Here is a 27,108-nt window from a genome sequence, read left to right as displayed (position 1 = left end):
GTATAGACCTGTTAAGAATCACTGGAAGTACGTAATTGTCGTGGAAATCAATGACTTATGACGCATCGTTTAAAAGACAATATAAAAGTCTCCTTTTGTTTCCTAAACAAAATCGACTGTAATAGTGATTCTTCCTCTCATAATCTTACCCTAGTTCCCTAGTTCCCTAGTTCGCACGGAAGCGAACTAAGTAAGGTAAACAAAACACTCGAGGAAGACTGGGTCGAGAAAATAACAATGGCAAAAATGGCGGCAAGCGAAACAACTGAGGTAAATAATTATAAAGCTTTTGTGTTAAGACCTCCTTTCAGTTGTCGATAAGTGACAAACAATGTCGTTGCTATAAGCAACCTGACATTGAAAAGCCAAACAAATACCCTTTTCTCGAATCAATGAACCGATTTAATGAAAATTTATGATAAGTAGGTACGTTTGCGTGGGGGTAGCTGCAAAACATGGCTGTTGCTCGACACCTCTTGGAAGGATCGTGTTGAATTTGTTGTAGCTCGCTGTTCAAAACATCACACACGGCACGTTCGTTTCATTTTGTAGTTCTATGGGTTGTGGAACTTCGAGACCTCCCGTTGTAAGCACTGCACATCAACCTGAAGCACAACCGAAACCTAAAGCCGTCCAACAGGACAGCAAACCGAAACAGCAACGAATTGAACAGAACGAAACTCAACAGAACACAGAGAAGACAAGTGATCCGGGGCAGGAACACGAATATATCGACAGCAGCGAGTTCCTCTCGCTTTCTTACGAAGAAGTTGCAGCATTACGACCTACAGATCCCGATAACATGTGGGCAATTGTCAAGAAGACCTGCGACAGAAACAAGGAATGGAAGCTAGATTCGGTGAAGAATCGGCGAGGTTGGAAAACGATTCGATTGTTTGTGTCGTCAACCTTTCGTGATTTTCACGCTGAGAGAGAAGCTCTTGTGAAAGAGGTATAGTATGCTTGCATTTAATACGTGTAATTTATCTCCTCAGAGAACGGATTATTTTCCGGTCTGAAGAAGATTATATTTCCATCTTGCAAAACTGATTCAATTTGTATTTGCACATGTAGTTTCTACAAAACAAAATCCCTTGAGTTTCGGAAAGATGCGGATTTTGATTGATTTTCAAGTGTTTGATACCAGAAACTTCTTATGTTTAAGCCTTATCTTTTCGCGTACACTTGTGCAGTAATCTAACAGCATGTATGTGATAATTAAGCTTAAGCTTAAAGTTCCTCTGACTACCTTTGTTACCAAACTGCAGTGCTAATATAAAAGTTTTATTGAAGTGATTTTCAAATGACTGAAAACCGAAGTAGGCTGTACATCTTTTACCTAACTCATCTCGTTTCATTTTCTGAAGGGGAGCGCTGTCTTTCCTATCATTTCTTCATTTATTTTAATCGCACCCATGTATACGGTAATCTAGAAATTAATTTAACTTTGTAAATGAGATTTAACCATGGGCTAAATATGTACAACAACATGTCGCTGTCAAAAATCTATTGAACTTTTAGGAAATGTACTAAATTTGACGCGAGACCTACTCTTGCATTGTACTGTTCGTACATATTTTGCAAAGAAAGGGACAATATTATAATGGTTGCCATCTTTTCAATCAGGGTTTTTGGTTGTAACAGGCAACTGCAGTTGCCAAGGGAGTTGTTGCACCCTGCTGCACATAGCAGGGGTTTCATTTAGGTTCAGGCTACAGGAAAATTTTACTGGCTGTGTCAACAGTTTTACCTGCATCTTTGTGGTTGACAATGTCAGGAAATTTTTCTTACAGAGAAGTTCTAATCCGTTCAAAAAGATATGACTGTCAGTGAAAACCGATATTGCTGTCTTGTTGAAAACCTTAAGTACTTAAGGTGGCTGAACACAGTTTTGATACCTATGTTTCATTCATGTTTTTCTCCAAAACCCTTGATCCCTCGGTCGTCAAAAATAGCAGCAAGCTAGTTAACAACACAGACTTTGGTTTTTTGATGGTTAAGCTGATATATGTGCCATTGCCATAGCAACATGAATAAATATGAACAGGCCTTTAAAATTGGTTTTGTTTATTTGTAGAAAATCTAGTCTTTAGATTTTCTTTGTAATTTGCATGCAACTAGCTTGTAACGATTGTCACAAGTTAACATCATTTTGCTAATAATTTAACAGAGAGATCTTTAATTATCCCTTGTTGAAGGTTCACTGGAATATCTAGAATTTCCCTTGTTAAAGTTCAATTATTTTCGATACTCCAGTTACTTATTTCCTAAAGTATTTTCATGCAAAATTTCGTGTAATTCTAATGAGTGGTTCTCGAGAAATAGGCATATTTCTGAGGGTGCAATTTTTCATTCAATCGCAATTTTTTGACTTACTACGCATGCGCTGCATTTAACTGGGTTCTTTCAGTAACAAAGAAAATGTTGAGAATTGCTGGGTTCTTTGCATTGTTACCTTTTCTAACACATCTTTGTAACAAAAGACTAAAGCCATCAATAAACTGCGTTCAATTATAGAGAAAAATAGCACAGATAGTGTGAGTGTTGAGTAAATTAAATGATCGCTCTATTGATGAAATGTTTGTTTTTTGCAATCCTTGTGCACTTGCTGAATTGCATCAGCAAAAGCGCGTGCGAAAACTGTGTTTGGCCACCTTAACCTTTTCTTCACAGTTTTTGACCTCCATAATTTTCCACATCTGAATGCTGCGTGGAGTACATCTGGCCAAAATGCTTTAGAAGTCTTACCTAAAAACAGTTCCTCTCTCTCCTAAACTATCACTGACACGTACAAACATTGGATCGGGATCTGACAGTTTATAACAAATTTGCAAAAACATTTTTTTAATTCTGTGTAGTACATTCTATGCAGAATTTAAAAAAAAAACAATTTGATCTACATAATAAGCAACTAGTAATAAATCACTAGATGACTCAGTACTTAAACAAGTGGACTACCGTAGAAAGTGGGCTTGAGGGAAAAATAAAAATAATTTTAACTGGTACATAATTTTATCTCTATGTTGCAAAAACTGATAGCTAATAGCATACAGTATTAGCAAAGTGTTAAATTAGAGTTTCAACATATTTATAGCGGAGCTCCTGCGTGCCAAAGGCGCGCGAGCGGAGTCCCATACCTTAGAAAATTTGGTAACTCATCGATATGAAGAATTTGGGTTGTCACTGGACTGTCCGTATGTACGTCCATTCGTTCATATGTACGCCAATACCTTGGAAACTAAGAGAGTAGCACCTTTACCATAGCTACATCTTTGATTTTGGGCGTCCATGCTATTGTTCAATGACAGCTGTCACAACAAGCTATCATCGAGGTTGCATGCTTTTTTAAAGTTGACCACTGACCAGTTACTGGTTTAACGATTGGATCGCGAGCTCAAGTCACGTTATTTCTCTGGAGGAGAAGGAAGGAGTACTTGCAAAGGCAAAATTTCGGCACAAATTAACCCCTGGCACGTTGTTGACTTTTCTTCTGACATATTCCTTGTACAATTGTCTCTTGGAAAGCCCCTGATATATTGCGTATGTAATTTCTACAATCTTGGTTAGGCTTGTTGGGTATAGTTTGTTAAAATTTAACTGAAAAAATATTAAAACCACACGCTGAACAATTGCATGCTCACAACTGATCATTTTTTGAGTTTCTGATCCAAGAAAAAATAATTCTCTTTTCCTTTATCGTCAGTTATCACAATCAGGAGCTCTGCTTTTAGGCTTGGGTAAATCTATATATTAGCAACTTTATCAATACCTTTCATTAACATGTACTAGGTTTTTCCTGATTTACGTCTTTGGTGTGAACAAAGGAAACTTCACCTTGTGGAGTGCGACTTAAGATGGGTGAGCATAAACTTAGATGTACATAACTTGTTCATCGCAGTTGAGATCCTGTTATATGAGACAGTGTTTTAAGTAGCTTGCAACATTGTATTCATACAGACATTATTCTATATATCAGGCAAGTTTGGTATTTTGATGAGACCACCCGTGAATACCAAAATACCCATGGTGAGACTAAACAAGGCTGATATGTACGGTATGCCACAGAAGGGTACCAAAATGGTATGGACCCGTAAATATTTACCGTACCTAAATTTGGTCAAGAATATAGTGATTTCTAAATCTTGGCTTTACCAAACTTGCCTGATACACTGGTAAGGTATACCAAAAAGGTACAATTATGAGGAGGTTTAAATAAGTAGGTTCTAAGTATGTGTCTCATCTCAAGTTTTTTACTCAAGTGAAGTGAAACAACACTTTACCAATATTCTGTGCAAGGTAAAGTTTATTAATCATCTCATCATCATTGACCATCTGTCCTTATTATGTCGTGGGATGCACAAGGCCTCATATTTAATAATCTGTCTTGCACTTTGTCCCTAGCTTAATTTGCAGTCACTGTGTCCTATCTTCAGTTTGTAGGGCTTGTGGAGATTTCTGTGTTGTCCTTTGGAAGTAAAGTTTTTTGACTTTTTTATTAGGGAGTTCCTAAAGATTCCTCAACTGAGCAGACTATAAAGATCTGTCTTGGTGAGCTGGATCGTTGCTATGAGGATAACGTTGTGCCATACTTTCTCAATCTTAACTGGTGAGTCTGATGGCTGTATCAATTGTTACAATGTATGCATGTTAGTTATGGCATTACATGCCCTCTGACGGCTGTGAACATTCACTTACTGGTCTGCATAAAGCTGAGATTTGGTGATAGCCATGGATTAAAATATCTGATTTGTCAGTCTAAGACTGTTGAGTTTTTGATTCCAGCGATATAGACCTCAGAGGAGTGACTTATTAAGTTAACTTTAAAAACAACTTACGATAGAATTCATGTTACATTGTAAGTTTTCATTGCAACTGCATGCCACGGAAAAGGTTACTAATTAGTGGTACGTGTACATGTAAATAAAGAAAGTGTTTTCTTTTCTAATAAACAGTGCACGAGCAGGCTGGATACCAACATTTGGTGACTTGACGTACAATTTAGCTGTACAATATGGCTGGGTTTATGGCCTGTCTCTTACAGAGATGGAAATTGTTCATGGTGCATTTCGGAAATGCAACCCTAATGGTGAGAAGTTGATCCTGTGCACATAAGGATATGAGAATATTGTGTTCAATAACTTCAAATTAATAAATTTGTTAACTTGCTTGCAAGTTGCAAGGTATATTTTATGTAAGTTCCAAGGTTGTTTTTTCTCATGGCACATGATTTTTTTGTTAAAGATTGCAAATCTGGCATAATGATATTTACTCAGTTAATATACATTAAACTGTCGTGTTTCGTGTGTACACCTGGTATGTATTCAAGTCAATAAATTATAAAGATTGTTCCCGCTAAATGTTCGAGCTATCAAGGGAAAAATAAAGTTCCCAAAAAACCTCATATCATGGCAAGATATTAAGTACAGTTAAGTAGAACTTAACAATCTGACTTAAGCTCTCAAGCTGACCCTGCAGGAGAAAAATGAATTTGAAGTCATCCATAGTTTTTAAAATAACACACTCTTCAATTGACATAATTATCTTTCTTGAGAATGCTTAATAATTTAATTGTCGGGTCACTTAGAGAACTGAATTAAACTGAGGTGTTTCAAATGGTATTCAAAATGCTACTGTGCTATGACTAGATTTTTAGTAAATGATTTTTTCACAACCCTGCCTTCTTACTCAAACTTTGAGCAGAATCTGGTGTAACTTGTTATTCTCGCCATTGCAGCTTTGTTCTTAATCAGAGATGATGAGTTCACCGACACCTTACCTGATGAAATCAAAGATGCATTTGTTGATGACAACTCTCTGTGCACAGAAAAGATGAAGAAACTTAAAGAAATGCTGAAAGAACACTTTCCTGTACGTATTCTCTTGCAGAGTGGGTGGGGGGGGGGGGGGGGGCGGGAGGAGGGTAAAGATAAATATTTCATTAAGTCACTGTAAACATTTTTGGAAAATAGAGCCATGTTTCCTATTTCAATACAGGTAGCACAGCCACTCAGGAGTACCCCAGAACCAGTCACACCAGCATGGCTTTACTGTTGTATGTTACTTATCATAGTGCTGTTCCAGAAAAGATCCGTACCCTCCCCAAGGAAGGTTAATGTTAATTCCAAGGGGGAAGGGTGTTTTAAAAAACCATAAATTTTAAAGGAAAGACTGAAGCTAAACTGGAATTTCCAGAGGTTGGGGTGGGGGTTTAAAGTAAAAAATCATCTGTGGGAACAACACATTAGTCCACAGGTTTGTTTGTTTGTTTGTTTGTTTCAACCAGTATGAACCATTAAAATAAAAAATGTTGCTTTCTAATAAAATACTGACAGAGGTAGCTTGTAATAACTTAAAGTCTTGCATTGCTGTTGTCCACTAGGAGTAGAAGATTAATACTCCTTCTCACTTCTCTATGTAAAGTTCAAATGTGACACGTATCTCTGTGATTTTTCTGAATTTATATTTACGAAAATGACCAAGCTAATTTCTTAAACTTGAAAATGAAATGCATCTTGCTTAGTTCCTAGGCCTCACGTTGATCTTGGATCCTTCACCAAAATGAATTAATCGTGAAGGCCTGGGGGAAAGCAGCACAGGAACGATGCAAAAATTCATCTAGGACACCAACGTGAAGAAGGTCTTAAGGTCATTCCACTGAAATAGAACCTGCACTGAGATTTTTGTGAAACTTAGCCTATTGATTGTTTATATTATAGGAACTTAAATTTTGAAATAAAAATGAGGGGTCCTCATGTTTGTTTAGGAGCAACAGCACCTTGTTTATACCCATATATATCCTTATAATAGCACCGCGATTGTAGTCACGATTGCTTGCTAAATTCACATTTCCGATGACTGCTTTTTGTTCTACACTGAGAATTGGTCCATATTTATTTTACACAGAGAAATTTATTACTCAATTCAAAACAACAGAAAAAAATGATAGGTCACCATACTAGTTTGCGAGAAAATGACGATTTACCTCTATGGTGAGGTCCAGCTGTAAAGAAAAAGCCGCCATTTTTTAATGCACGCGCTGTAATCACGTGTGAAATTATACGCAGTAGGGATGCGCAATGAACGACCTTAAGTGAATTTGTTGAGTGGAGAGTGAGCTGCAAAAACACAAGGAGTCTGTCTGTGCTTTTTTCAATTTCAGATCAAAACCTAAATGGTGCATGCATGTTTTTTGATAATACTGCTGTTATTACAATGTAGTAGCTTCTGTTCCCTAGTATAACATTAGTTTTTTCCTTTTTTACAAAGCAAGACCATTATTTTTGTGGTTCCATTGAAGCAAATGCACTGTATTGTGTATGTAATTTTGGCTGGTTAGTTAGAAGGGGTAAGGACAATAGATAACTTCATCATTCGGATGACCAAAAAGTGACCATGGCCACTTAATGGAGGTTATAAGTGTCCACTGGTCTGTATTTGGCAGGAAACAGTAAATTGCCGATTCAATGGCAAATCTCTAGATTACCCAATTGCAAAATGTTACTTTCAGCTAAGTCGAGTATGAAGGCATACACGTACTCAAAATAAATAAAAATCTGGCAACATATGGTGGCAAGCTGTCAAGCCATTGAAAACAACAATGACCATTAAGAAAAGAAGAAACAATACGTTGGCTCATACATGTACATACTAATGAGGCATATGCACATATACTATATACGAATATGTGCGTATATGTTTGCACGTATTTGGCTGACACGAATTACACATATATTTTGGTTCGCTTATGTCTGAGCTGCACTGTATTTACAGTATTTTACTGACAACAATTTTTGGGACTTTGATAACTGGCTGCTTAATAAGGGATGGTGGCTTAGTAGAGGTTTGATGTAGTTACAGAAACCAAACTACTGATAAAAGCCTTGCCATTTGGCTTGGACCAAACTTTGGCTTTTTTTTTCTCACTTTTCAGGCCAACAATATTGTTCACTACAAAGTTGACTGTGAACCAAGCAGTGTGAAAAAGAGTGCAGAGCTGGGAGATGAAAGAGAAGTGAAACTTAAAGGAATAAGTGGTTCTGATTCAGTCTTCTATAACACCGTGAGTGGCTAGCATGTTTGCTTTTATACAGTAACTTGTTTTGTTATTAGTTACAGTTTCATCAATATTTTGAGGTTCTATTAGGGTTTTTGGGACAGGGTATATTTAGGTACAAAATTTAAGGGATATGGGCTATTTAGATCAGAGAAATCAGGATATTGAGTGGGAAAATTGATGTAATTTTTGTAACAGGAGTTAATAGGATACAGGATATTAAGGTAAAAAATTAATGGGATGTGGGATACTCCGACTCTCTCCCCCCACCCCTGTAATAGGGCCTCACTAGTGCTTTCAAGGCTGCTGCCTAATGGTCGCCCCAGTAGCCTGAGGCGCCTAAGTTGTGAGTGCTGGTGACTAAATTGTTGTTCAAGGAACCCGAGTGGGCACCTAAAGATGTAGTTTTCATTTCCATGTAATCTGTCCGATGACTTCAATTTCTTGTAACCAGGAATTACAAAAATCATGCAGTTCCTGATTGTAAATTTGTTCCACCAACATAGAAATTCCCATTAACAAACCTGCCAACCATCGCTGATCATTGTGCATTGAGGGTTTTCACTAGCTAACACACATTCTCTCCGGGGCCGCAGGGAGATGTTTCTCACGAAAGCAGTCATAACATCATTTACACAACAAATTATACTGAAAACAACAGCTACTCTGGTCCTGTTTTGCTTTTATCACGAGAAATCTGGGCCAAAACATGGCAACAAAGTTTCTCTTCGCTCACAAAATCGACAAAATCAGCCATATTAGAAAATTGCCTGATAATGTATTGCTCAGTATTGAATAAATGTACATCATGTATGCCAATGGTTGTGTCTCTGTTGATACCTTACCGATGAAAGGGTTTTCACAACAATACAACAACTTTCACAACAAATACTTTTGGGAATGGAGTTATGATGCTGCTGACATTATATTTACAATTGAATAAAGATAAATTTGTCTAAATACTTGGCTTTTTCTTTGCCCGATACTTTGGAAAACTTCACTTAGATGCACTGAATGAATTTTTATAGTTTCTGAAAGGAATTTATGGGTTAAAAGTTGAAATATTCAGGTAACTTGCCGACAAACAGAAAACATCATTGCAATATTCTTTGTGAGTACTAGGGTGACCGTTTATATTTTAAATTATCAAAAGAATATACCAATTTCGATATACTAAAATTCAGCTTAAAACAGTAGACCTCAGTACGAGGCTCTGGGGAATAACTACAGAGTTTGTGGTGTTTATTCACCAGAGTGTCAGGCTGAAGTCTATTGTGTTAGGCTGAATTTTAATGTATCAAAATTGGTCTGTTGTCACGACTCCGCCCAATACAAGAATATGATCATTTTCTCCCAACTAGCCACCAATATACACTGCAAATTTGTAATAATAACAATTTTTAGTTTTATTACAATGCCCTAAGCCCATGCCAAATTCAACCCCCTCCCCCAAATGCCTCTTTCATTTTCATTTGGTTTCATTTGCAGCTTGCATTTTCATGATTTGTACTAACAGTGTATCTTGTTTTGTTAAAATAAAATTTTGAATTTTGTTGATTTTGTTCAGTTTCACCATAAATAGTATTCTTCCTCAGTCATGACCTGATCACTTCGCTGAATGCTTTATACCAAAAATTTGATTGATATTAGACCATATTACTGTCTCATGAAAAATCTCAAGAGAGAGAAAGGGGCTGCCTCCCACCCTGGCCCCTTCCCTAAATTTCCACAAGTCAACCTCCAACCCCCCCAGGCAACAACCTCGGCTTCATTTTTTATTCCTTCAAAGAGGTTTACATTTGATGTATGTTTCCATTTTTTCTTGTGTATAGGTCTTCGATTTCTTTAAAGATCGAATTACAAACCAGTACCCACTTGATGATACTCCAGAAGATCCACTGGAAGCTCAGAGGGCAGCACATGAGGTTTGACCAATGTTTCTCAAACCCTTCAAACCTAGATATGTAGAGGCCTGGTGGCCTCATGGTTAGTGCGCTCGTCTCTGGATTGACCGGTCCAGGTTGGAGTCCTGGCCGGGGACATTGTGTTGCATTCTCTGGCAAGATACTTTACTCTCACAGTGCCTCTCCCCACCTAGGCGTGTAAATGGGTACCAGTGAATTTCATGCTGGATTAGCATCCCATCCAGGGGAGAGTAGAAATACTGCTAGTTGCTTCATGCTACAGAAACTGGGATAAGCTCCGGCCTGATGGGCCACTTGGCCTGTGTGCATACTTAACCTTACCTCAGACCTAAATATCAACATGACATCTCCTAGTGACTAAGCAATAAAATGATACACTTACAAAACTGTAATCAGTAATAGAACCACTGTACAGTCATGTATGTTCTTAGTTGCCTCATACTTATTTATTTATTTATTTATTTATTTACTTATTTTCAGTCATTTTTAGACACTCGTGGGCAAGTGGTTCTTGGAAGAGACAAGATACTCGAAGACGTGAGTTAAGAATTTGACAGTTGACAGCACTAGATTTCTTTTTGTGTATACATGTATGTGTACCTTGTCAACCCTCAAATAATATATACAGGTGAAGTCCATTAATATTTCTCTTTTGCAATTTTACTACTGAAACAAAATTTTCATATGCAAGATCTTTTAAAGTTTAAGCCTCACTTTCTAATCCTGTTCACTTCTTTTAATGAATAATACGATGAAACTGCTTTTTCGCCTTAGACTGGTGAAGCTCAAAATCGGTGGCCATCTTTGCTTGGCCATACAAACTTTTTTGACAGCACTGGTAGCATCACCTTCATGGCATGCTGAAACTAAGACTAAAGCACAAACTGGTCTAAAACATTTAGTTTGTAATGTAACTGTTTTATGAACATTTCAACGTTTATTCCTCATTTCTCATGCAATTAATGAACATTATCCTTTGTTACTGTAGATCCACAACTACATCACGGCTTCCATCACGAGTGATACTCCCAATGCACCACTGCTGCTCATTGGTAATGCAGGCTCAGGAAAATCTGCAATTATGGCAAAAAGTGCCAGCGATGCTTTAGTGAGAGCTGAGAGAGGGGAACTGCCAGGTGCTAAGTAAGTGATAAGCCATAAAAAATATACAATTACGTGGTTTATCTGTGTGTGTACAAAGCGTGGGAAGCAACTGTGCAGCCATGGAATACCTCTACAGGAATGCAAAAAGTCTCTTGTGACTTATTTTCGAAAAGAAATTGAAAAAAAAAAGGTTTTTGCCCGTGTTTTTTAACGTTATAGAAATTCTTCAAAGTTTATTAGAAAGTGAAACACTCCTCCAACAGAAGCAAGTCGTTTCAACGAAAAATGATTTGCCCTAACTGGCCAAACTGAAAATCCATTTGCTTGGATTAAACGTCCAAATAGAGATATCTGTTTATTTCTCGTTCTTTATGAATTGTTAGTAATGTAGTGAGATAAAACAACACGGTGATATTGGACTCTGGGAGCGTAGGGTTTACCGGTACTCACTAATCTTGACTTACAGTCTGGGCCCGAGGACTTTCAGTCGGTGCTAATCGCCGTCGGCAAATCCTCTTCCTGGCGAAACCACCACAGTTCCTCATATGCAGCACGAGTTTTCTCAGCACATCTCGCCACTTTGTTACATCAGTGTTTGTATACAAGTTTAAGCCAAGGATTTAAAATAAACAAAGTTATTGAGAATTAAGTGATGTCTTTCTTTTTTTTTTTACAGGGGATTACCATGTAAAGTGTTCTTCCATTTTGTTGGCGCTACACCTGGTTCTACTGATCTGGCGTTCTTTCTGCAGCGGCTGTCAAGAGAGATCAACGTATCCAAGGTGATAAATGGCTGCTGAATGTTCACTAAGATCTTGAAGAGTGTATTTCTATTAAGTTAGAACTGACTATTCCAGCAATGTTTTGCTCTTTTTGGTGACCAGTTACCTTCACAGGAAGAGAGAGGTCGCACATTTTCTGCAACAACTTCACGATGTTGGAATCACCTCCCCCTTAAGCTACGCGCTTCTCAATCTGTATATACTTTGAAGAATGCTTTGTAGAACCATTTTAAATTAAGTCAGCTTAGGGACAAAATTTTAGTTCTTTTTTAGATAATTTATTTTCAGTTCGCATGATATGAACAATATGTTTTACCTTTGACTTATAGATCTAAATCTGTTGTACATTGTGATTTTTAATTAGGTTTTAAATAAATTTTTAATTAGGTTACTAATTAAAATAGGTTTTATTGAAATTGTAACAATGTTTATAGGGGGCCGCAAGTTCATTAGTTTTTTAACTATTAAGTGTCACCCTCTTTAAATAAGGTTTGATTGATTGATTTGTTGCTCAGTCCAAAAAAAAAATTTTATGCAGTAGCATCCGGAGTCGTGTGCGCTATCTTGTTCTTAAAGATGTTCAGGCCGAGATTAACCAAGACATTTTGGAGAGTCTTAATGGGGTTAAACTGATATTTGAGAATTGGTCAAAATTTTAACTGCTACTTGAAAAAATGTCGAAAATTTAACTGATAACTGAGATCACAGTTTCTTATCCCACAAGCAAGTTCAGCTCTCGCTCAGCGTGTTTGCGGGATAATGATCCCGCTTCTGTTCGGGACACCTTGTTGACTGAAACAGTATATTTCTCGTAAGATAGTTCATTTTTCTAGGGACAATTTAGTCTCCTGGACACAAGCTGAGGAGAGTTAATTGCAAAACGTTTGCTGTAGCAAATATCACGGCAAGTTGTTAAAGTAAAAACTGCTTTGTCAGACCATTGCAAACAGCAAACACCTGTCAGCAGCAGAAGTAAAAAAAAAACAGGAAGCTCATTACAGACGTTTGCTCAGGCTGTAGATGAGTTTGCTCCGTGTATTTTTAGACGCGTGCTCCATAACGTGTGATGCGCGTATATTTTTGTTGCTTACATGTATCTGTAAGCGTCAGGGATTATTCTTTTTCTGTGTTAAATAGTTTTGTGTGTTCGTCTTTCAGCGGGACGTTGTCAGTGACCTGGACTCGTTAGTACAACTCACCAACAGTCTTTTATCAAACAAGAACACCAGACCTTGTGTAGTGTTTGTGGATGCCATTAACCAGGTACAATGTACATGCAATTAAATGATGCTGCATCTTACACCAGCAGGTTGGTGTGGGGATACTTGGTAAAGTTCAGGTGTAGGGGCTCTACTGGAGGTCACCCCCACTCCCTAGGGAGCGTCCTACTCTGTCTCAAACCAAAAATGTTCAAATTTGCTATCCCATCTTACATAAGAGATAAATTGTATACCCATCTCAGACAGGAAGTGAAGAAGATGTTTTCATTTATACGTTTTATCCTCATTATCTCTCATTATTTTTCATATGTCAATCCGACTTGATTTAGATAAACACAAAACATATAAAACATCTATGATGTATCAGGTACAGAAACATCTTGCCGTTTAATCCAGCAACTTCATCTTAAACTTAGAGCGCTAGATTGAAACTCCATCACAGACGTGGAAGGTCAAAAATGGTGGTCCCTCCAGGAACACGTACCTGTATAGCGTACATGAAGTACTACCCCCAGAAATTAGTAGAGAGAAATCAGCCAGCCTTGGAAGGTCTTTTTAATAATGGTTGGCTGAAAAGCAACGGTTGTTGTTCTTTAAGATGGATGATGACAAGATTCAGTATTTAACCAGATGGCTTCCAGAGAACTTGTCTCCTAATGTGAAGGTAGTACTGTCCATGATAAATGACACGGAATGTCACAGACTGTTGCGTTCATACAAGTCAGGACCCCGAGAGATCACGTGTGGTCAGCTGGACTACCAGTCTAGAAAGGTATGTAATGCCAGCTGTTAAAGAGCGCAAGATTTGAGAGGAGGTGAAAAAAACAGAGTTGTTGAGTTTTCTTTTGACCCTCATCGACTATCGTTAGTGTACTGTCAAACGAGCTAATAGTGTCAGCAGCCTTGGAATGCTGTTAGTGTCAACAGCTAATGTTCTGAGCATCAGTGTAGGTGGCATTTTGAGTATCAGTGCTAGTAGTTTACGTTTGATTGTCAGCAGCTAGCACTTGACTCTCAGCAGCTAAAGTTTGACACTCAGCTGCTGACGTTTTGAGTGTCGGCAGCTGACGTTTTGAGTGTCAGCAGTTGACGTTTTGAGTGTCAGCAGCCGACGTTTTGAGAGTCAGCAGCCAACGTTTGAGTGTCAGCAGCCAACGTTTGAGTGTCAGGAGCCAACGCTTGAGTGTTAGAAGCCTACGTTTGAGTGTCAGCAGCTGACAGTTTAAGGGTGGGCAGCTATTGCTTTAGGTGTCTTACTCCTCAACTCACGTGTCTTGTGTCAGCACTTGTTGTAGAGCCCCAAGACGTTTTTAAGAAATGTCAGCAACTAATATTTCAAACAGCAGTAGTAAGAGTGAGATTTTTCTTTTGTCTCTTCAGCTTATTGTGGAGAATATTCTTAGACAGTATAACAAGCGGTTGGATGAGAGGCAGATGTCCATGCTGCTGGAGAAGGAAGGTTCAGCTAATCCTTTGTGGTTAACACTGGCTTGTGAAGAGCTCAGAGTGTACGGACATTTCAACAAGATGGACGAGAAAATAGCAAGTCTTTCTGATGATCTCATAAGGTGATTTGCTATTTTGTTAAAGCTGATCGAAATGCTGGTTATATAAAACGCTGGTCTGTAAGAGCGACAATAGTACTTCACTGGTAAATTGTCATTTTTGGAGCAATTTAACTGAGAAAAGGGTTTTTAAAAGTGCGCGAAGAAAATAAATGAAAGTTGGTTGTTGCGCCAGAGTATAGTCGTGGCGGACCTTCCCTTACATGTACTTGCTGTTCTTGCAGTATTAATTACAACTTCTTTTTAGATCCGTAATTTTCAAAACGGAAGGTCTTTTATAAGCACAAAACTAAAATGGAAATCACACGATTGGAAAGTTGAAGTGATATGCATTCATCCCACGGAGCAGTGTCGTCAGTTATGGTCCCATGATTGCCATTTGGCCAATGCTCTCCCATTTTGTCTCTTAACGAACGCGCTCTGACATCCAATTGAATTTGAAAGGTAAAATCTCTTTACCTGAACTTCTAAGCAAAGGAACTGACTAATCCAGTGATCACATCGAAAGATAGGAACGACTTTGCAAATGCCAACATGTTTCTTTTGCTTTCAGTCTGGAAGAACAAGTTCTGACTCGGTTTGAAGAAGAAAATGGCGGTCAGGTTGTTGTAGCTACAGTGTGCCTACTGGAAACCTCACGTCACGGTCTGCTAGAGACAGAACTGCTGCAGATGTTAGCTGAAGAAAGCACCCTTACCCCTCCCCCCTATGTCGAGGGTGAATCTGATCAGATTACCGTGACAAAGGCCGAGACAACGCAAGCAGGTTTGTGATTACTGAAGAAAAGCTGGGTTCTTAATATCAAACGGTCTCAAGAGAGTGTCTTAGAAGGATTAAACAGCGGGCATCATTGTGGGAGGCGGCGTGGCCGAGTGGTTAGTGCGCCGGACTTGAAAACCGGAGGTCGCGGGTTCAAGTCCCGCTCTGACCACTAAGCTGGAGTTGTGTCTCGCTAGACTCTTGTTCAATTCCTCGGTCATGCTTGTAAATAGCCAAATGGTCTGCTTCCCGCCAGTTGGGATCTATTGCCGTGCGGCCCTTAAATTTTTGCGGGAGTTTATTCTTGCGAATCAGTGAGTTTTTGTATTGTGCGGGAACTAATTTTTGCGATTGTAAAAAAACTTGTTTTTTCTTGCTGGGTACTAGTTTTAGCGATTTTAGGAAAGTCGCGTTAAATTGAAATTACAAAATGTTCGCATTTTTCCCTTAAACTGTATGTAACTGACAAAAAAAATGTAGAGATGTAAAACACAGTAATCCAGTAATCAGTTTCACTCTATCTCGGTTACATCGTGCCCTTGTGCGGAACTGTAGATGCTCTTCTCAACAGAGTAGTTTCAGACGATCTTTTCCTGTAGACTTTTTTTTAACTTCTGATCCTTTTGTTTCTCATTTCATCGTTTTGTTTTTAAACGAAAGAGACATTTTAAATAAATGACAGCAACAAGATTCCACTTGTGATATTTGTATGTATAATTTCGCCAGTGGAGTAAATTTTGGGGAGATAGTTTTTGCGGATCGTAGAAAAAAACACAAAATCGCAGAAATTAGAACGCGGAAAAATTTAGTGCTATACGATATGTTTATTTGAAATGTTTCTTTCTTTCAATTTAAGTGGCATGCGGATGATGCCTGAGAACTAACTGGTTGTTGCTAAGCGCATCGACCACTATAAACAACGACATTCAACAAATAGCTTTGTCTCACATGTTCAAAAGATGCTGGGTTGACGCAGATCGCAAACGTATTAATGATTGTCTTTTAAAATCTGCAGCTCCGCCAGAAGGCCATTCAGTCGCAGATAAACTCGCGAAACAGGTAGACGAGACATACGTACAAAAAGACGACGACAAACAGGACGAAGAGAAGAAAGCTACTGGCCGAAAATCAAAGAAGAACGAGAAGAAATTTCTGCCAGCGGTCAAATGGGCCTTGGTGTATCGTGCACTGAAGCCGCTCCTGCGACCGTGCGGGGACTTGGGTGAGGGACGGCTGGACTTCTATCACAGATCTATTAGTAAAGCTGTGAGGAGAAAGTGAGTATTAGATTGTACCAAAACGTCCCATGTGAACCCAGCGCAGAGCCGCCATTTTGAATTTCGTAGCGAGCGAAACATCGGAAAAGGGCAAAACTACTCCGAGATCCTCAGAGGCCGGCGGTATGTACCATGTGTAACCGCTTTTACTCCATGGGATTTAAGGTGGCGGCTTAGCGAACTAGTCGTAAAATAGAAGGAGCTGTTTTCAGTAACCTCAGGTCTATTTCTTAAGCGCTGGTGCTCAGCTGAGATAATGTTCCGGCTGATTGCTTAATCTAACTTTATTCATATTAAAAAGTAGTCGGACCTATGGCTTAAGCTTAAATTCTTCTACCTTAAAAGAAGGTGAGTTCTGTTGCAAAAGAGCCTTACAAAGCAAACGTTATACCAATTGGTCGTTGTCAAGTTTTATATCTCAAATATATTATATTTTTTACATGTAAAATTTTCTTTTCAAAGGTACTTCTCCGGATCAGAGGGATATACTAAGCATCAGTACACGTTCTGGCATGGAAAACACGCGGAGTTCTTTGAAGGGAGTGAGGACTTTGATCGTAAATCAGAGGTAAGCTCTATCGATTCATGCAGCAGAGACTTAATTGCGTGTCGCACTTAAGATGTGACACTCTGTGTGGATGACCTGGCCCAGTTATAGAAGTTGTCTTTTTTAATATCACCGAATTACGATTGCCTTCGAAGGTACCTTCATAAAATCACGAAAATGTATGCAACCATGCCTCTTGTTGGTCTGACTCTGTTATCTCCTCGACAGGAACTTCCGTATCATCTTGAGCAGCTATTGGATAACAACAGGTTAACACGGTGCCTGTTAGAATGGGAAGTGTTTGGACGGCTCTTCAATGACGACTTCAGCATTGACCTGCTTAGATCATGGCAAAAGGTAAAAGAATCAGCAATAATAGAACCCATAACTGAATTCAAGTTTTTGTTGTTTTTGACGCGACAACTATTTTGCTATTTGCACTGGGATGTTTTCTTTTCTAAACAGCAAACAACTGCTGTCTTAGTGCTGTAAGTTTCCGCTCTTTTATTGTCCAGTCAGTCTGAGCTAGAGCAATATGTTGTTACCATACACTTCGTTGCTAGGCAGCACCGCTGTTGAATCCGCAGGCTTACTCAACTCTCTCCCAGGTGGAATTTGAGCTGAATCGTTTTGTACCAATTGTAAAGAAACATGTAGCATGGTTAAAGCGCCTGAGTACTAGTATACCATGTGGGTGTTCATGGGTTTTAATCTCATCGGGGTCTCAGATTTCTCCTTTCTCCCACGCTTGGTACATGTTTTGTAATGTATGTTATTTGACAGGCTGGTGGATACGCTACTGCGTCCGCTCTATATAAGGAATCATTACAAGTGTTACGTGAGTCAGACGCAACTCTTGAAGACGTCGCCAAGAAAACTGAGATGGTTGTCATGTTCCTGTAAGTACATTGTGATGTTATCGCCATGGTAGTGTGACCATTGAAATGAAAGCTATTTAGCAGTTCTTTCATGTGGACGTCTCATGTGTTACTGTTGATTTTGATGTGCAAGGTAATGGTCACTTTTTAGTGGATGAAGCCCTAGTATGACCATTCAAATGAAAGCTACTGTGCAATACATTCATCTGGTACTGTTTATAATGCTGTGCAAGGTGGTTCTAACTTTTAAGTCTGTGAGTGAAGTTGGATTAAAAACCCGACCTTAACATTGCTTATAATGTCTCATTGCCTATTATGTGCAGTTGTTTGATCTCTGAGTGGTGACTAACCATGTGTTAAAATTGGTGATTCTTCTTTAATATCTTTTTTAACGTTATTTAAAACAGGGATTAAGAGAGATCAATCTCAAAATTAAGTGACGATTCTTTGTAATCTAGGATCCAAGCAGGACAGTATGAAGATGCACACGTACTGTTGAATGATTTGTTGAAGTTAGAAGAGGAAAGTCTGGGTGCTCGAACAGACAAACTAGCAGACATCTATCAACTAATGTCCAAGACCAAGAGTGAGGTAATGTATAACACTTTCAATGAGTAACCGTGACGTAAGTTCAGGAGGAAAGAAGATGGCGTCACGTACGTTCTGTAAAGGAAAAATTCGTGTCGTGTGTTCGTTGAAGTAAAGAATGAGTAACGATCGCTCTTTCGTTGGGAAGTAAAGAACGAGTGGTATTTGTCTTGAAGTAGACTGCGTAACGTATAGTCATCGAGGGGTTAACATTGCATGACGTATATTTGTTATAGATTGCGTGACATATGTTCGTTTGGGAGGAGGGGCTTGCGTGATAAGCCAGAAAGAGTGTATGTGGAGGAGTCCATGGTTCTCCTCAACTGAATAATGTGGTATTGTTTTTAGGTTGTGAAGAACTTCAACTTCGTGACGATGGATCAATTGGAGCAGGACCGAGAAATTGTTGAATTCTGTAAAAAGTCACTGAGTTTCCGAAAACAGCTGAGCGGCGAGGAACATGAGGTACAGTCTCAGCCAGCCTTTTACCCATCAACCAGTCAATAATCAATCAAACAATCAATCAATCAGTCCGTCATTAATCAGTCAATTAAGAAGTAATCAACAACAATCAGTCAGACAGTCAGACAGTCAGACAGTCAGACAGTCAGCCAGTCAGCCAGTCAGCCAATCATCCAGTCAGACAGTCAGACACTCAGACACTCAACCAGTCAGCCAGTCAGACAGTCTGTCTGTTCGTCCGTCAGTCGGTCAGTAAGTAAGTCAGTGAACCTCTTGGTAGCTCAGACAAGTAACCTTGTAGCCTACAGTCGCCCTGTCCTAACTTCGTTCTTTTCTTCTCCCTCTTCCCCTCCGTCATTCTTTCCCTCCTCCCTTCCTTTGCCCCTCCTTCGAGCAATATCTGTTTGTGCTGAATTATTTCATAAGTAAATCAGTTTTCCCTTTGTATTGATTTAATCAACCTGCTTGTAATTCACATTACGGAGTGATAAAGTGCTTCTTTAAAATTGCCCGACTTTTATTTCCACAGCATAAAACAGCAATGATTGATATACTGATTGCACATCACTTGAGCATCGTGGCCGATTTAGAACGTGATAACGCCGAACAAACAAGAAAAGACTGTTTTAAATATATCGATGAGGCTATTGACATCTTTATGAGGGTAAGGTAATAGATTTTCCCGAGATAACAGCGTCGTTGTTTTTCGGATCAAGAAATTCATGCACTTTTGTTTGAATGGGTGGAATTATTGCTGTTTACGCCCGTGTGAGTTTTAAGTGAGTATTTTGACTGGGAGGGAGAAAACCTGTTCGTTGTAAACGGGAATTACAGCAAGGTCTTTTACGAATAGCCAGTTCCACTGACAAAGGTTGTAAGGACGTTCGTAGTTTTAATTTTGTAGTTGAAGTAATAATCTGACAAGTGTTGTAATTTTCATGTTTGGCAACCGGTATTTCCTGTTTGTCTTATCATAGCATGGAGACATGGGACACATGGCTGAAGCTATCATGACCAAGTCATTTATTAATCCGCGTGCGAGGAAATATTTCAAGGAAAAAGAAGAGGTACTTACGTTACTTTTTATGCCTTGTTTATTTTCTCATCTTATATATACAGTTTTGAAAACTTCTAATGTTCAAAGTAGATCAAAGACAGGTTTCGTGGCTGTAATTATTGAGCCAAATCCGAGGGTCTCAATAGGGGGTTACTCAAATCGCGGTTAATCTTCCAAACGGTCATTCTTAGTAAGTCTACTATTAGTCAGTAAGAATTTCTTAATGACTAACAGTAGACTGAATAATTTTACTTCCTGTAATCACAGAGGAGCGTTTTATTCAGCAGCAAGCTGACTCGTGTTTTGTGTTTGTGCAGATGCTCAACAGATCCTTCGAGCTGTGTCTGAAGACGTACGGCGAGAAACACATGTTGACGCTGCGGCTTTACTTGAACATTGGAATCCTTTATGAAGACAACAGAGATTTCCAGAAGGCCTATGATTACTTTGTCAAGTGGCACGAGACGTGTCAGGAGGTTAGTAGACCTGTCAAGTATTAAGTGTTACATACTCTGAAACAATTAGGGATAGAGGTGACTCAAATCTTTGTGTATGGGTGCCATTACTCCTAGTTGCTTCATAGGACGGATACCAGGTATTGTTGAGTCATCTTTGCCGCGATAGGTAGGATTGGAGCAGGGATAAGTTGTGCCTCAATCTTGTTAGAGAGAGAGCTCAGCTTGATCAAAGCTCATTCAGGTTCTAGGTTCTCAAGACGTGATCAATACAGAGCCTCGCTTGTAGGTCAGGAGAATAGCATAATCGATCAGTAACCATGGCCACTTGTCAGTTACCATTTAGCCTCCTAAGGAGACATTCTCTTAACCTGTCATGCCTACTTGTCACCTGAAAGATTGCGTGACTTGCGTCACACGCCAAGAGAGCTTGCTAAGAGTCTTCTAGTTTATATTTTACTCAGGAGGGAGAGGTCAACTTCGCTTGCGTTGCCATGCGATTGCGCGCTCGATGATCTTGGCCATTATGACGTCACTCGTGAGCCGGCCCGTGAAGTTTCAATGGCCGCTAAAGAATGACACCAGACAAGTGTTTCATCCGATGATTACTCAAAGAATTTGAAAGAAAGCGATAAACAGACCACAGGAATAAGATAACCTGTTAATATTGTGTCCAAAAATACTTTGGTGTTCAAAAACTAGAAGTCAGAAGGCACAAAAACATGCAAAATTTCGAGATCGCTCAATTAAAAACGGGATCGAAAAGTGGAGCTTTGCACCCGTTTCTTGGGCGATATCTGGAGAACCCAACAATGAACAACACGAACACAAAAACATGATCTTGATATGGTTTAAAACGTTCGAATAGTGATGAAAACGAATCATTTAACATGTGCATAAAAATGATCAGTGGGTTTAAACCCATTATTTTGTAGACGATAGCGTGGAGGACCCGCTGATCGATACTCGAAACCCTCGAAATATGAGAATATGCTCCCTTGCAAAGGCATTTGAACTATCAAGTCATATGCAGGGTTGGAAAGTAAATAATGTACCAAGGAATTATTTTTCTGCGCTAAATTATCCACAAAACCGTCAAAGATAACATTTTCTTCTGCGAGGCCAACCAGCTCCGAGCAGACGTGTGGATATTTTAGATGGTAAAATGATATAAAATCATTCTACAGGAGACCTAGATGAAACGGATGATATGCAGAATAACACGGACCAGACCTCTTGCCAGAAAGGTGCTTCATTTCATGTCAAAATGTTCGTCAAATATGAGATCAGAGAATGATCTGTTTCCTCGGGCGTCCGCATGCAGTGCAAAGCTGTTTCTTCTTCTGAACTTCTGACAAGAGAGGTATCCTAAACTGGTGCTTTGGGTTCTATTTATTTTTAATTTCTCAGTATAGACTGTAAAAGACAACTGCGTAGGATGTCATATAGAAAGACCTAAAAAATACAGAATCTGGTTCCAAGCAGCAAGTGAATTAAAGTGGAAAGGATATATGAACAGGGATACTTCCTATGCTAAGTCACTAGCAATAAGAGTTAACATAACAAGGAGAAACTTGTTAAGCCAAAACGACTTTTTGCCAAAACAAAGAGTTCACTAGAAGGTTATGACAAAGCTAGAAAGATCAATATCAGGTGATCTCTTATTATAACCAAACCCCTTGTTTTCTAATAGTATATGTCTTGACAAACTGTAATAGCTTTACTACCTCTAAGTTTGAAATGATAATCAATTCTTTTCTTTATACTTTCTGCTTTTAATTTTCATCATAAATCTTATGTGAACAAAGACAGCTCTAACAATTATTTTGCACTAAGCTTAAACTGAACTACAAAGAAATATTCTCGAGAAGAGTGTCACAGAGAGGTTGTACTTGTAAACATGAACGTCAAGCCTGATTTCTCCCCAGCTCCTTCCATCCCAGGTTCCCTGTTGCTTTTTGCATTGATGAGTTTATTTTTGGCTTCAAGAGAATGATATGTGTACATTTCCAGCAAATAAAACAAAGGATTGGGTTTTAAATGTTTAATTGACAGTACATTGACAATAAATAGATAGCTTTCCATGGTGGTTGCATGTACTGCCAGAAATGGGACCTGCTTGAATGGTCTTTCAAAGGTAGTGGAGGATGGTACGGTAACTTAAGGTTTAAAAAGGTCAAAATAATAAGACTCCTCATAATATTCACCAGTCAAAAATTGCAGTAAATGTTTATATGACCTCCCTTCCCTCTTTGGTTTTCATATCGCCCCTAACTCTTTTCAACAGAAAATCTAAACTAAAAGACAAATTTCCTAATGAGATCCAGCACCAAGAACTCGAGTGTGTATTTTCCATTAAAAAAATGCAATTCTCACAATTAAATGATCCAACCCCCATCCACCTTTTAAGTCCCGTCCAAGCAGATACAATGCGGTCATGTACATGGAGCTAATATCATAATTTATAAAACATTAAATAGCTCATTTCCAGTATCCATGTATTGAACTGAGGTCTTCAGATTTTCACATAAAGAATTTTTTTCAGCACCCTCACCTGCACAAAAAAGAAAAATAAAATTTTCTGAAGCATGTCAAACAAACTACAACAATCACTCTGCATAAAGCATTTTTGGATCCTTACTTAAAGAAAAGTTACAATATTGTTTAGGAATTAAAATAAATCAGACTTCAAATACCTAAATTGTTGATCAACAGTGCCAATTTTGTAAACATAATAAGATTCAGCAACAGGAACACAAGGTGACCGAGTTTGGTACTCAAGTTTTGCTATATAAGCATACATAATTGCAGCCGACAGTGAGGCCCCTTATTTGATCTTAGGTAACCAAGAAAGCCCTCGCCCCAGTGACCCTAAACGAGCTAACTTTCACTGTTTTGTTGAGAAAGTGAAACACAAGCCACCCTTAGCAACATAACCAAGGTAATCCTGGTAGACATGATAACTTTTTTTCGCCAAAATACTATGACTGGCCTACCTGGGGCAACTCGTGGTATGAAGAAATAAAAATTAACTCACAAAACCCCACAGTGATCAAATGACTGAAAGGAAGCCAAAGGAAGAAGGATAACTGAGCATTGGAGTATAAAAAAAGGCTTAAGTAATCCTGGAAGGACCACTTCATGCCATATATTATAACACTCGATAAAGTTGCCTCAGAAGGGTCTGATAGGGTTGCCTTCAGTACCCGAGACCATATAAATGGGGCCTTGTACTCTCTCCTCTTTCCCTATGGGAAATTGAATATACTCCAAACTACCAGCCTGTGGTCAAAGCAGCACGAAAGTGGCCTATGAAGAAGAGAAAAGTCTTACAACACTAGACTGCAAACCATGGGTAAAATGTAGACTGCAGGCTTTTTAGGAATATCACATTCCTATTTTCATTTATAAAGAGATCGAGCTAACCATACACCGGCTAACCTGTGCCGTATATTTCAGGCTAAACGGAGCACAAGCTCTATATAAAGGAAATGGGAATACAATATTCTTAAAAAGTCTGCAGTCTGCATGTTATCCTCTGTCTGCATTTTAACCACCGTTGTGCAGTAGGCAGGCTTTGTCTTATTTAAATAATTACGCTTAAGTTCTTGTTTGTAAAAGTTCTCATTTCCTTCATTGTGGATAATATTTTTGTTTGCTAGGCCCATTCCAGAATATGTGAAAAGGTTTCAGTTTTGTGAAAGAACACTCCAAGCACGAGATCGCAGATATTTCATACTCAAATGGACTGATCATTTTTACTGCTAATTCCTCAAAATCATCTTCAGATACAATGTTTTCCTATACATATAAGCTATTCTGTGACCAAGTTACACGTTTCTTTACGTTACCGATCACGTAAAAAGGGCAATTTTACAGGGCGAATAGTCAAAATTTTGCCCCACATATTTCCAACGGTGAGCGATGACTGTAACACTTTAAATACACTTTCTGCAAGATTTTTCGGTTATAATTAAAATCTACTTACCTCTAAAGAAAGAAAAATGATAATCACTCCTTGAGATCCAAATACAATACCATTTGAAGCTGGAATGATTGGAGAATTCTGCCTCAAAAAGTTGTATCAGCGAGAGGCGACGACACCATTTTCGAGAATTTTGAGCATTTGCGCGCTTCTTTCGCCGTGACGTCATGATGGCCATGATCATAGGGTCAGTCAAATCTGACGTGTTCACCTCTCCCTCCTGATTTTACTGATATAATACCAACTGTAAAGCTGACATTTTCCTTTATTTTCAATCCAGGTGCTTGGGCCATCACATCCCAAAACTGGGCGCGCCCGCGATACACTGAATGAAGCGACTTACGTGCGCATCCGGGAACAGAGAGAGCGACAGGCTGCTGGCACGGCTTAAGCGTTCGCCGGTGTCAATTTTTCACACAATGCATTTACTTACACGTAGATATCGAAGAGAAAGATCCCTCTTCCAAAGAACAAGATTCCACGAGACGAGAGCTGCACAAGAGTTTCCTTTTTTACTCTCATCGACTATCAACAGCGCGCGGTCAGACGAGCTGAGAGTGAGCGAGCGTTGACTTCATCTGCCTAACAAGCGTGCGAAAACTTTAGTCGGCTGTCATGAAGATCTGATCAGGTTTAAATTCGATGACTCAGTGTTAGAGTTACCTGCGATCAGGCGTTCTTTTTTTCGGCGAACGGAGGAAGGGGTAAGAAGAACAAATCCCCTTCTCCCGTTCGCCAAAAAAAGAACGTCTGATCTCAGGTTAGTGTGAGGGTGGGCAGTAAATTTTGAACTCCACTCAACTCTGGTTCAGATTTTCGTTCTTATTTGATCCAGCCAGGCCTGTAGTGCTACTGTACAGCGCATTGCAATGGTCGAAATTATTAACCGATCAAAGGAAATCTAAACAATCATTTTGTATGGCTGAAAATGTATTCACCCTGTACACAGTTTTCTTATATCCTTAGAAACCATTTGGTATACAGTATTATCGAACTAAGTCGTTGTAGGTTTAAGTTCGGCCGTTTCATATTGTTAAAGACCTTCGTGATCATAGTTGTACATGCGCATTACCTGCTACAAACCAGACCAGTGCTCGAAGGTATTATTTTCATTGGTTATTACACTAAGTGTACATTATTATTTTGACTCACCGCGTGGTCAAATGGCTGCTGTCATGCACATGTGATGTAGCGAAACGTGCGTTGGTAATTTTTCCAGACGTCCCGAACAACGTTCTAGGTTAAAAAGCCATTCTTCACTGAGTGGCGGATTAGATAATTCTGTTGTTTCACAACGTCTTTGACTCAATAGTTAGGTCGAAAATACGTCCTTATTATTACTACCACAGTATGATAACAATATTATTCTTTGTTCTGTAAAAAAGTGCTTCTGATGCCCCGTGCGGGTAACGGATGTAGTTTGTGGACACTTCACTACCGGTCTAGTGAAGTAGCTCTTTGGTTCCAGTTGGCATGTGTGTTTAAGTCATCATTGCATGCAAGGGGGCCTTAAAAGTAGCAATATGTTATGGTTGCTAAAAGTATTCAACTTCCTGCGAAACAAAATTTTTTGTCGCAGAGAGTCAAAGAAGGGAACGAAAGCCACTCTGTTGACTCGTCCCCGTTTTCTTCCGTCCCATATGTCTGATCTAACACATATGCTGCAATAGCCTACTGCTGTAAGCTTAAAGAAAAACACCAATTAAATTCATTACATGATATTACCCAGTAAATCATGAGGGAAGAATTTTGTATATTCAAGTGTTTCTTAGGCACGATTAGGTTAATACTGTAGGGTAACCCAAATAAAATGTGAGTTGGTTTTACGTTGTATTGTTGAACCCAGGGTTGCTCAATTTATGTGCATCCGGCAAACATTGAAAACACCCCTATCTTCCATCACTATACTGCTTTCTTTTCGAATCCGGGATTTCTATGAGCTGTATTTGCATCTCAACACGGAGTTTTTGAGTTGTTTTGATCCGAAATACGGTGGATAATGCCTCTATGGCCTTAATGAAGTAAAGTATGATATGCAGTGAGACTATAATGTATGTCTTGCCAGTTTTCTTTGTTCCCGTTCTTATGTAATGGGACCCAAGAGCTTAATACAACGGTTCAATAGAACAAACAACAGAAACAATGCCCCTAGTCCTAAAACAATAACAGCTGCTAACAATGAAGAGAATTACAAGCTTATGAGAGCTGCTGCACTTCTGCCACGTAAATAGGTATAATTTTTATTCAGAAACTTATCACAGAGTTTTTATGAATGACGGAAATACCCGCGTGATCGTTTTCTTCTCGGAAATAACATCAGCGGGGGTGCAGTAAGAACGGAGCTTATAGGACGAGGAAAACACTTAGCGACCAGGTTACTATCTACTCTACTGTCTCTAGTAGAGGCCTGGCTATGCATAGAAAAACTTGTACGTTTGGTTTCCCTGAAAC

At 39.0% G+C, this 27,108-nt stretch overlaps 1 protein-coding gene across 2 annotated transcripts; it reads left to right on the top strand.

The window, feature by feature from the left end:
* Window positions 1–227: 227 nt before the first annotated feature.
* LOC145500334 (TPR repeat-containing protein DDB_G0287407-like) lies at window positions 228–26,498 on the top strand. 2 transcript variants are annotated; one of them, XM_081479846.1, is made up of 25 exons: window positions 228–270; window positions 553–952; window positions 3,790–3,858; window positions 4,500–4,606; window positions 4,953–5,086; window positions 5,735–5,868; window positions 7,931–8,059; window positions 9,886–9,978; window positions 10,459–10,515; window positions 10,967–11,121; window positions 11,759–11,864; window positions 13,023–13,127; window positions 13,683–13,856; window positions 14,465–14,652; window positions 15,203–15,414; window positions 16,424–16,685; window positions 17,148–17,253; window positions 17,461–17,589; window positions 18,016–18,131; window positions 18,569–18,701; window positions 19,047–19,163; window positions 19,690–19,824; window positions 20,138–20,227; window positions 20,535–20,693; window positions 24,938–26,498. In XM_081479846.1, the coding sequence occupies exons 2-25, from the start codon at window positions 557–559 to the stop codon at window positions 25,046–25,048; spliced, it is 3,417 nt and encodes a 1,138-aa protein (XP_081335972.1). In that variant the 5' UTR covers window positions 228–270; window positions 553–556; the 3' UTR covers window positions 25,049–26,498. The 2 variants fall into 2 exon arrangements, with proteins under 2 accessions (XP_081335972.1, XP_081335971.1); XM_081479845.1 differs by lacking the exon at window positions 228–270 and having other exon boundaries at window positions 303–952.
* Window positions 26,499–27,108: the final 610 nt, after the last annotated feature.

The sequence above is a fragment of the Orbicella franksi genome, chromosome 10, assembly GCF_964199315.1.
Source record: "Orbicella franksi chromosome 10, jaOrbFran1.1, whole genome shotgun sequence".
Lineage (NCBI taxonomy): Eukaryota > Metazoa > Cnidaria > Anthozoa > Scleractinia > Merulinidae > Orbicella > Orbicella franksi.
The sequence above is the reverse complement of the archived record's forward strand: the minus strand, read 5'-3'. Positions and strand labels throughout refer to the sequence as shown.

Bases quoted from the DNA above. Each gene is read 5' to 3' on its own strand.
- LOC145500334 (XM_081479846.1), top strand. From the start codon at position 557: ATGGGTTGTGGAACTTCGAGACCTCCCGTTGTAAGCACTGCACATCAA. The intron at 14,653-15,202 runs GTGATTTGCTAT...TTTTGCTTTCAG, and splicing joins CTTTCTGATGATCTCATAAG to TCTGGAAGAACAAGTTCTGA. The intron at 17,590-18,015 runs GTAAAAGAATCA...GTTATTTGACAG, and splicing joins TGCTTAGATCATGGCAAAAG to GCTGGTGGATACGCTACTGC.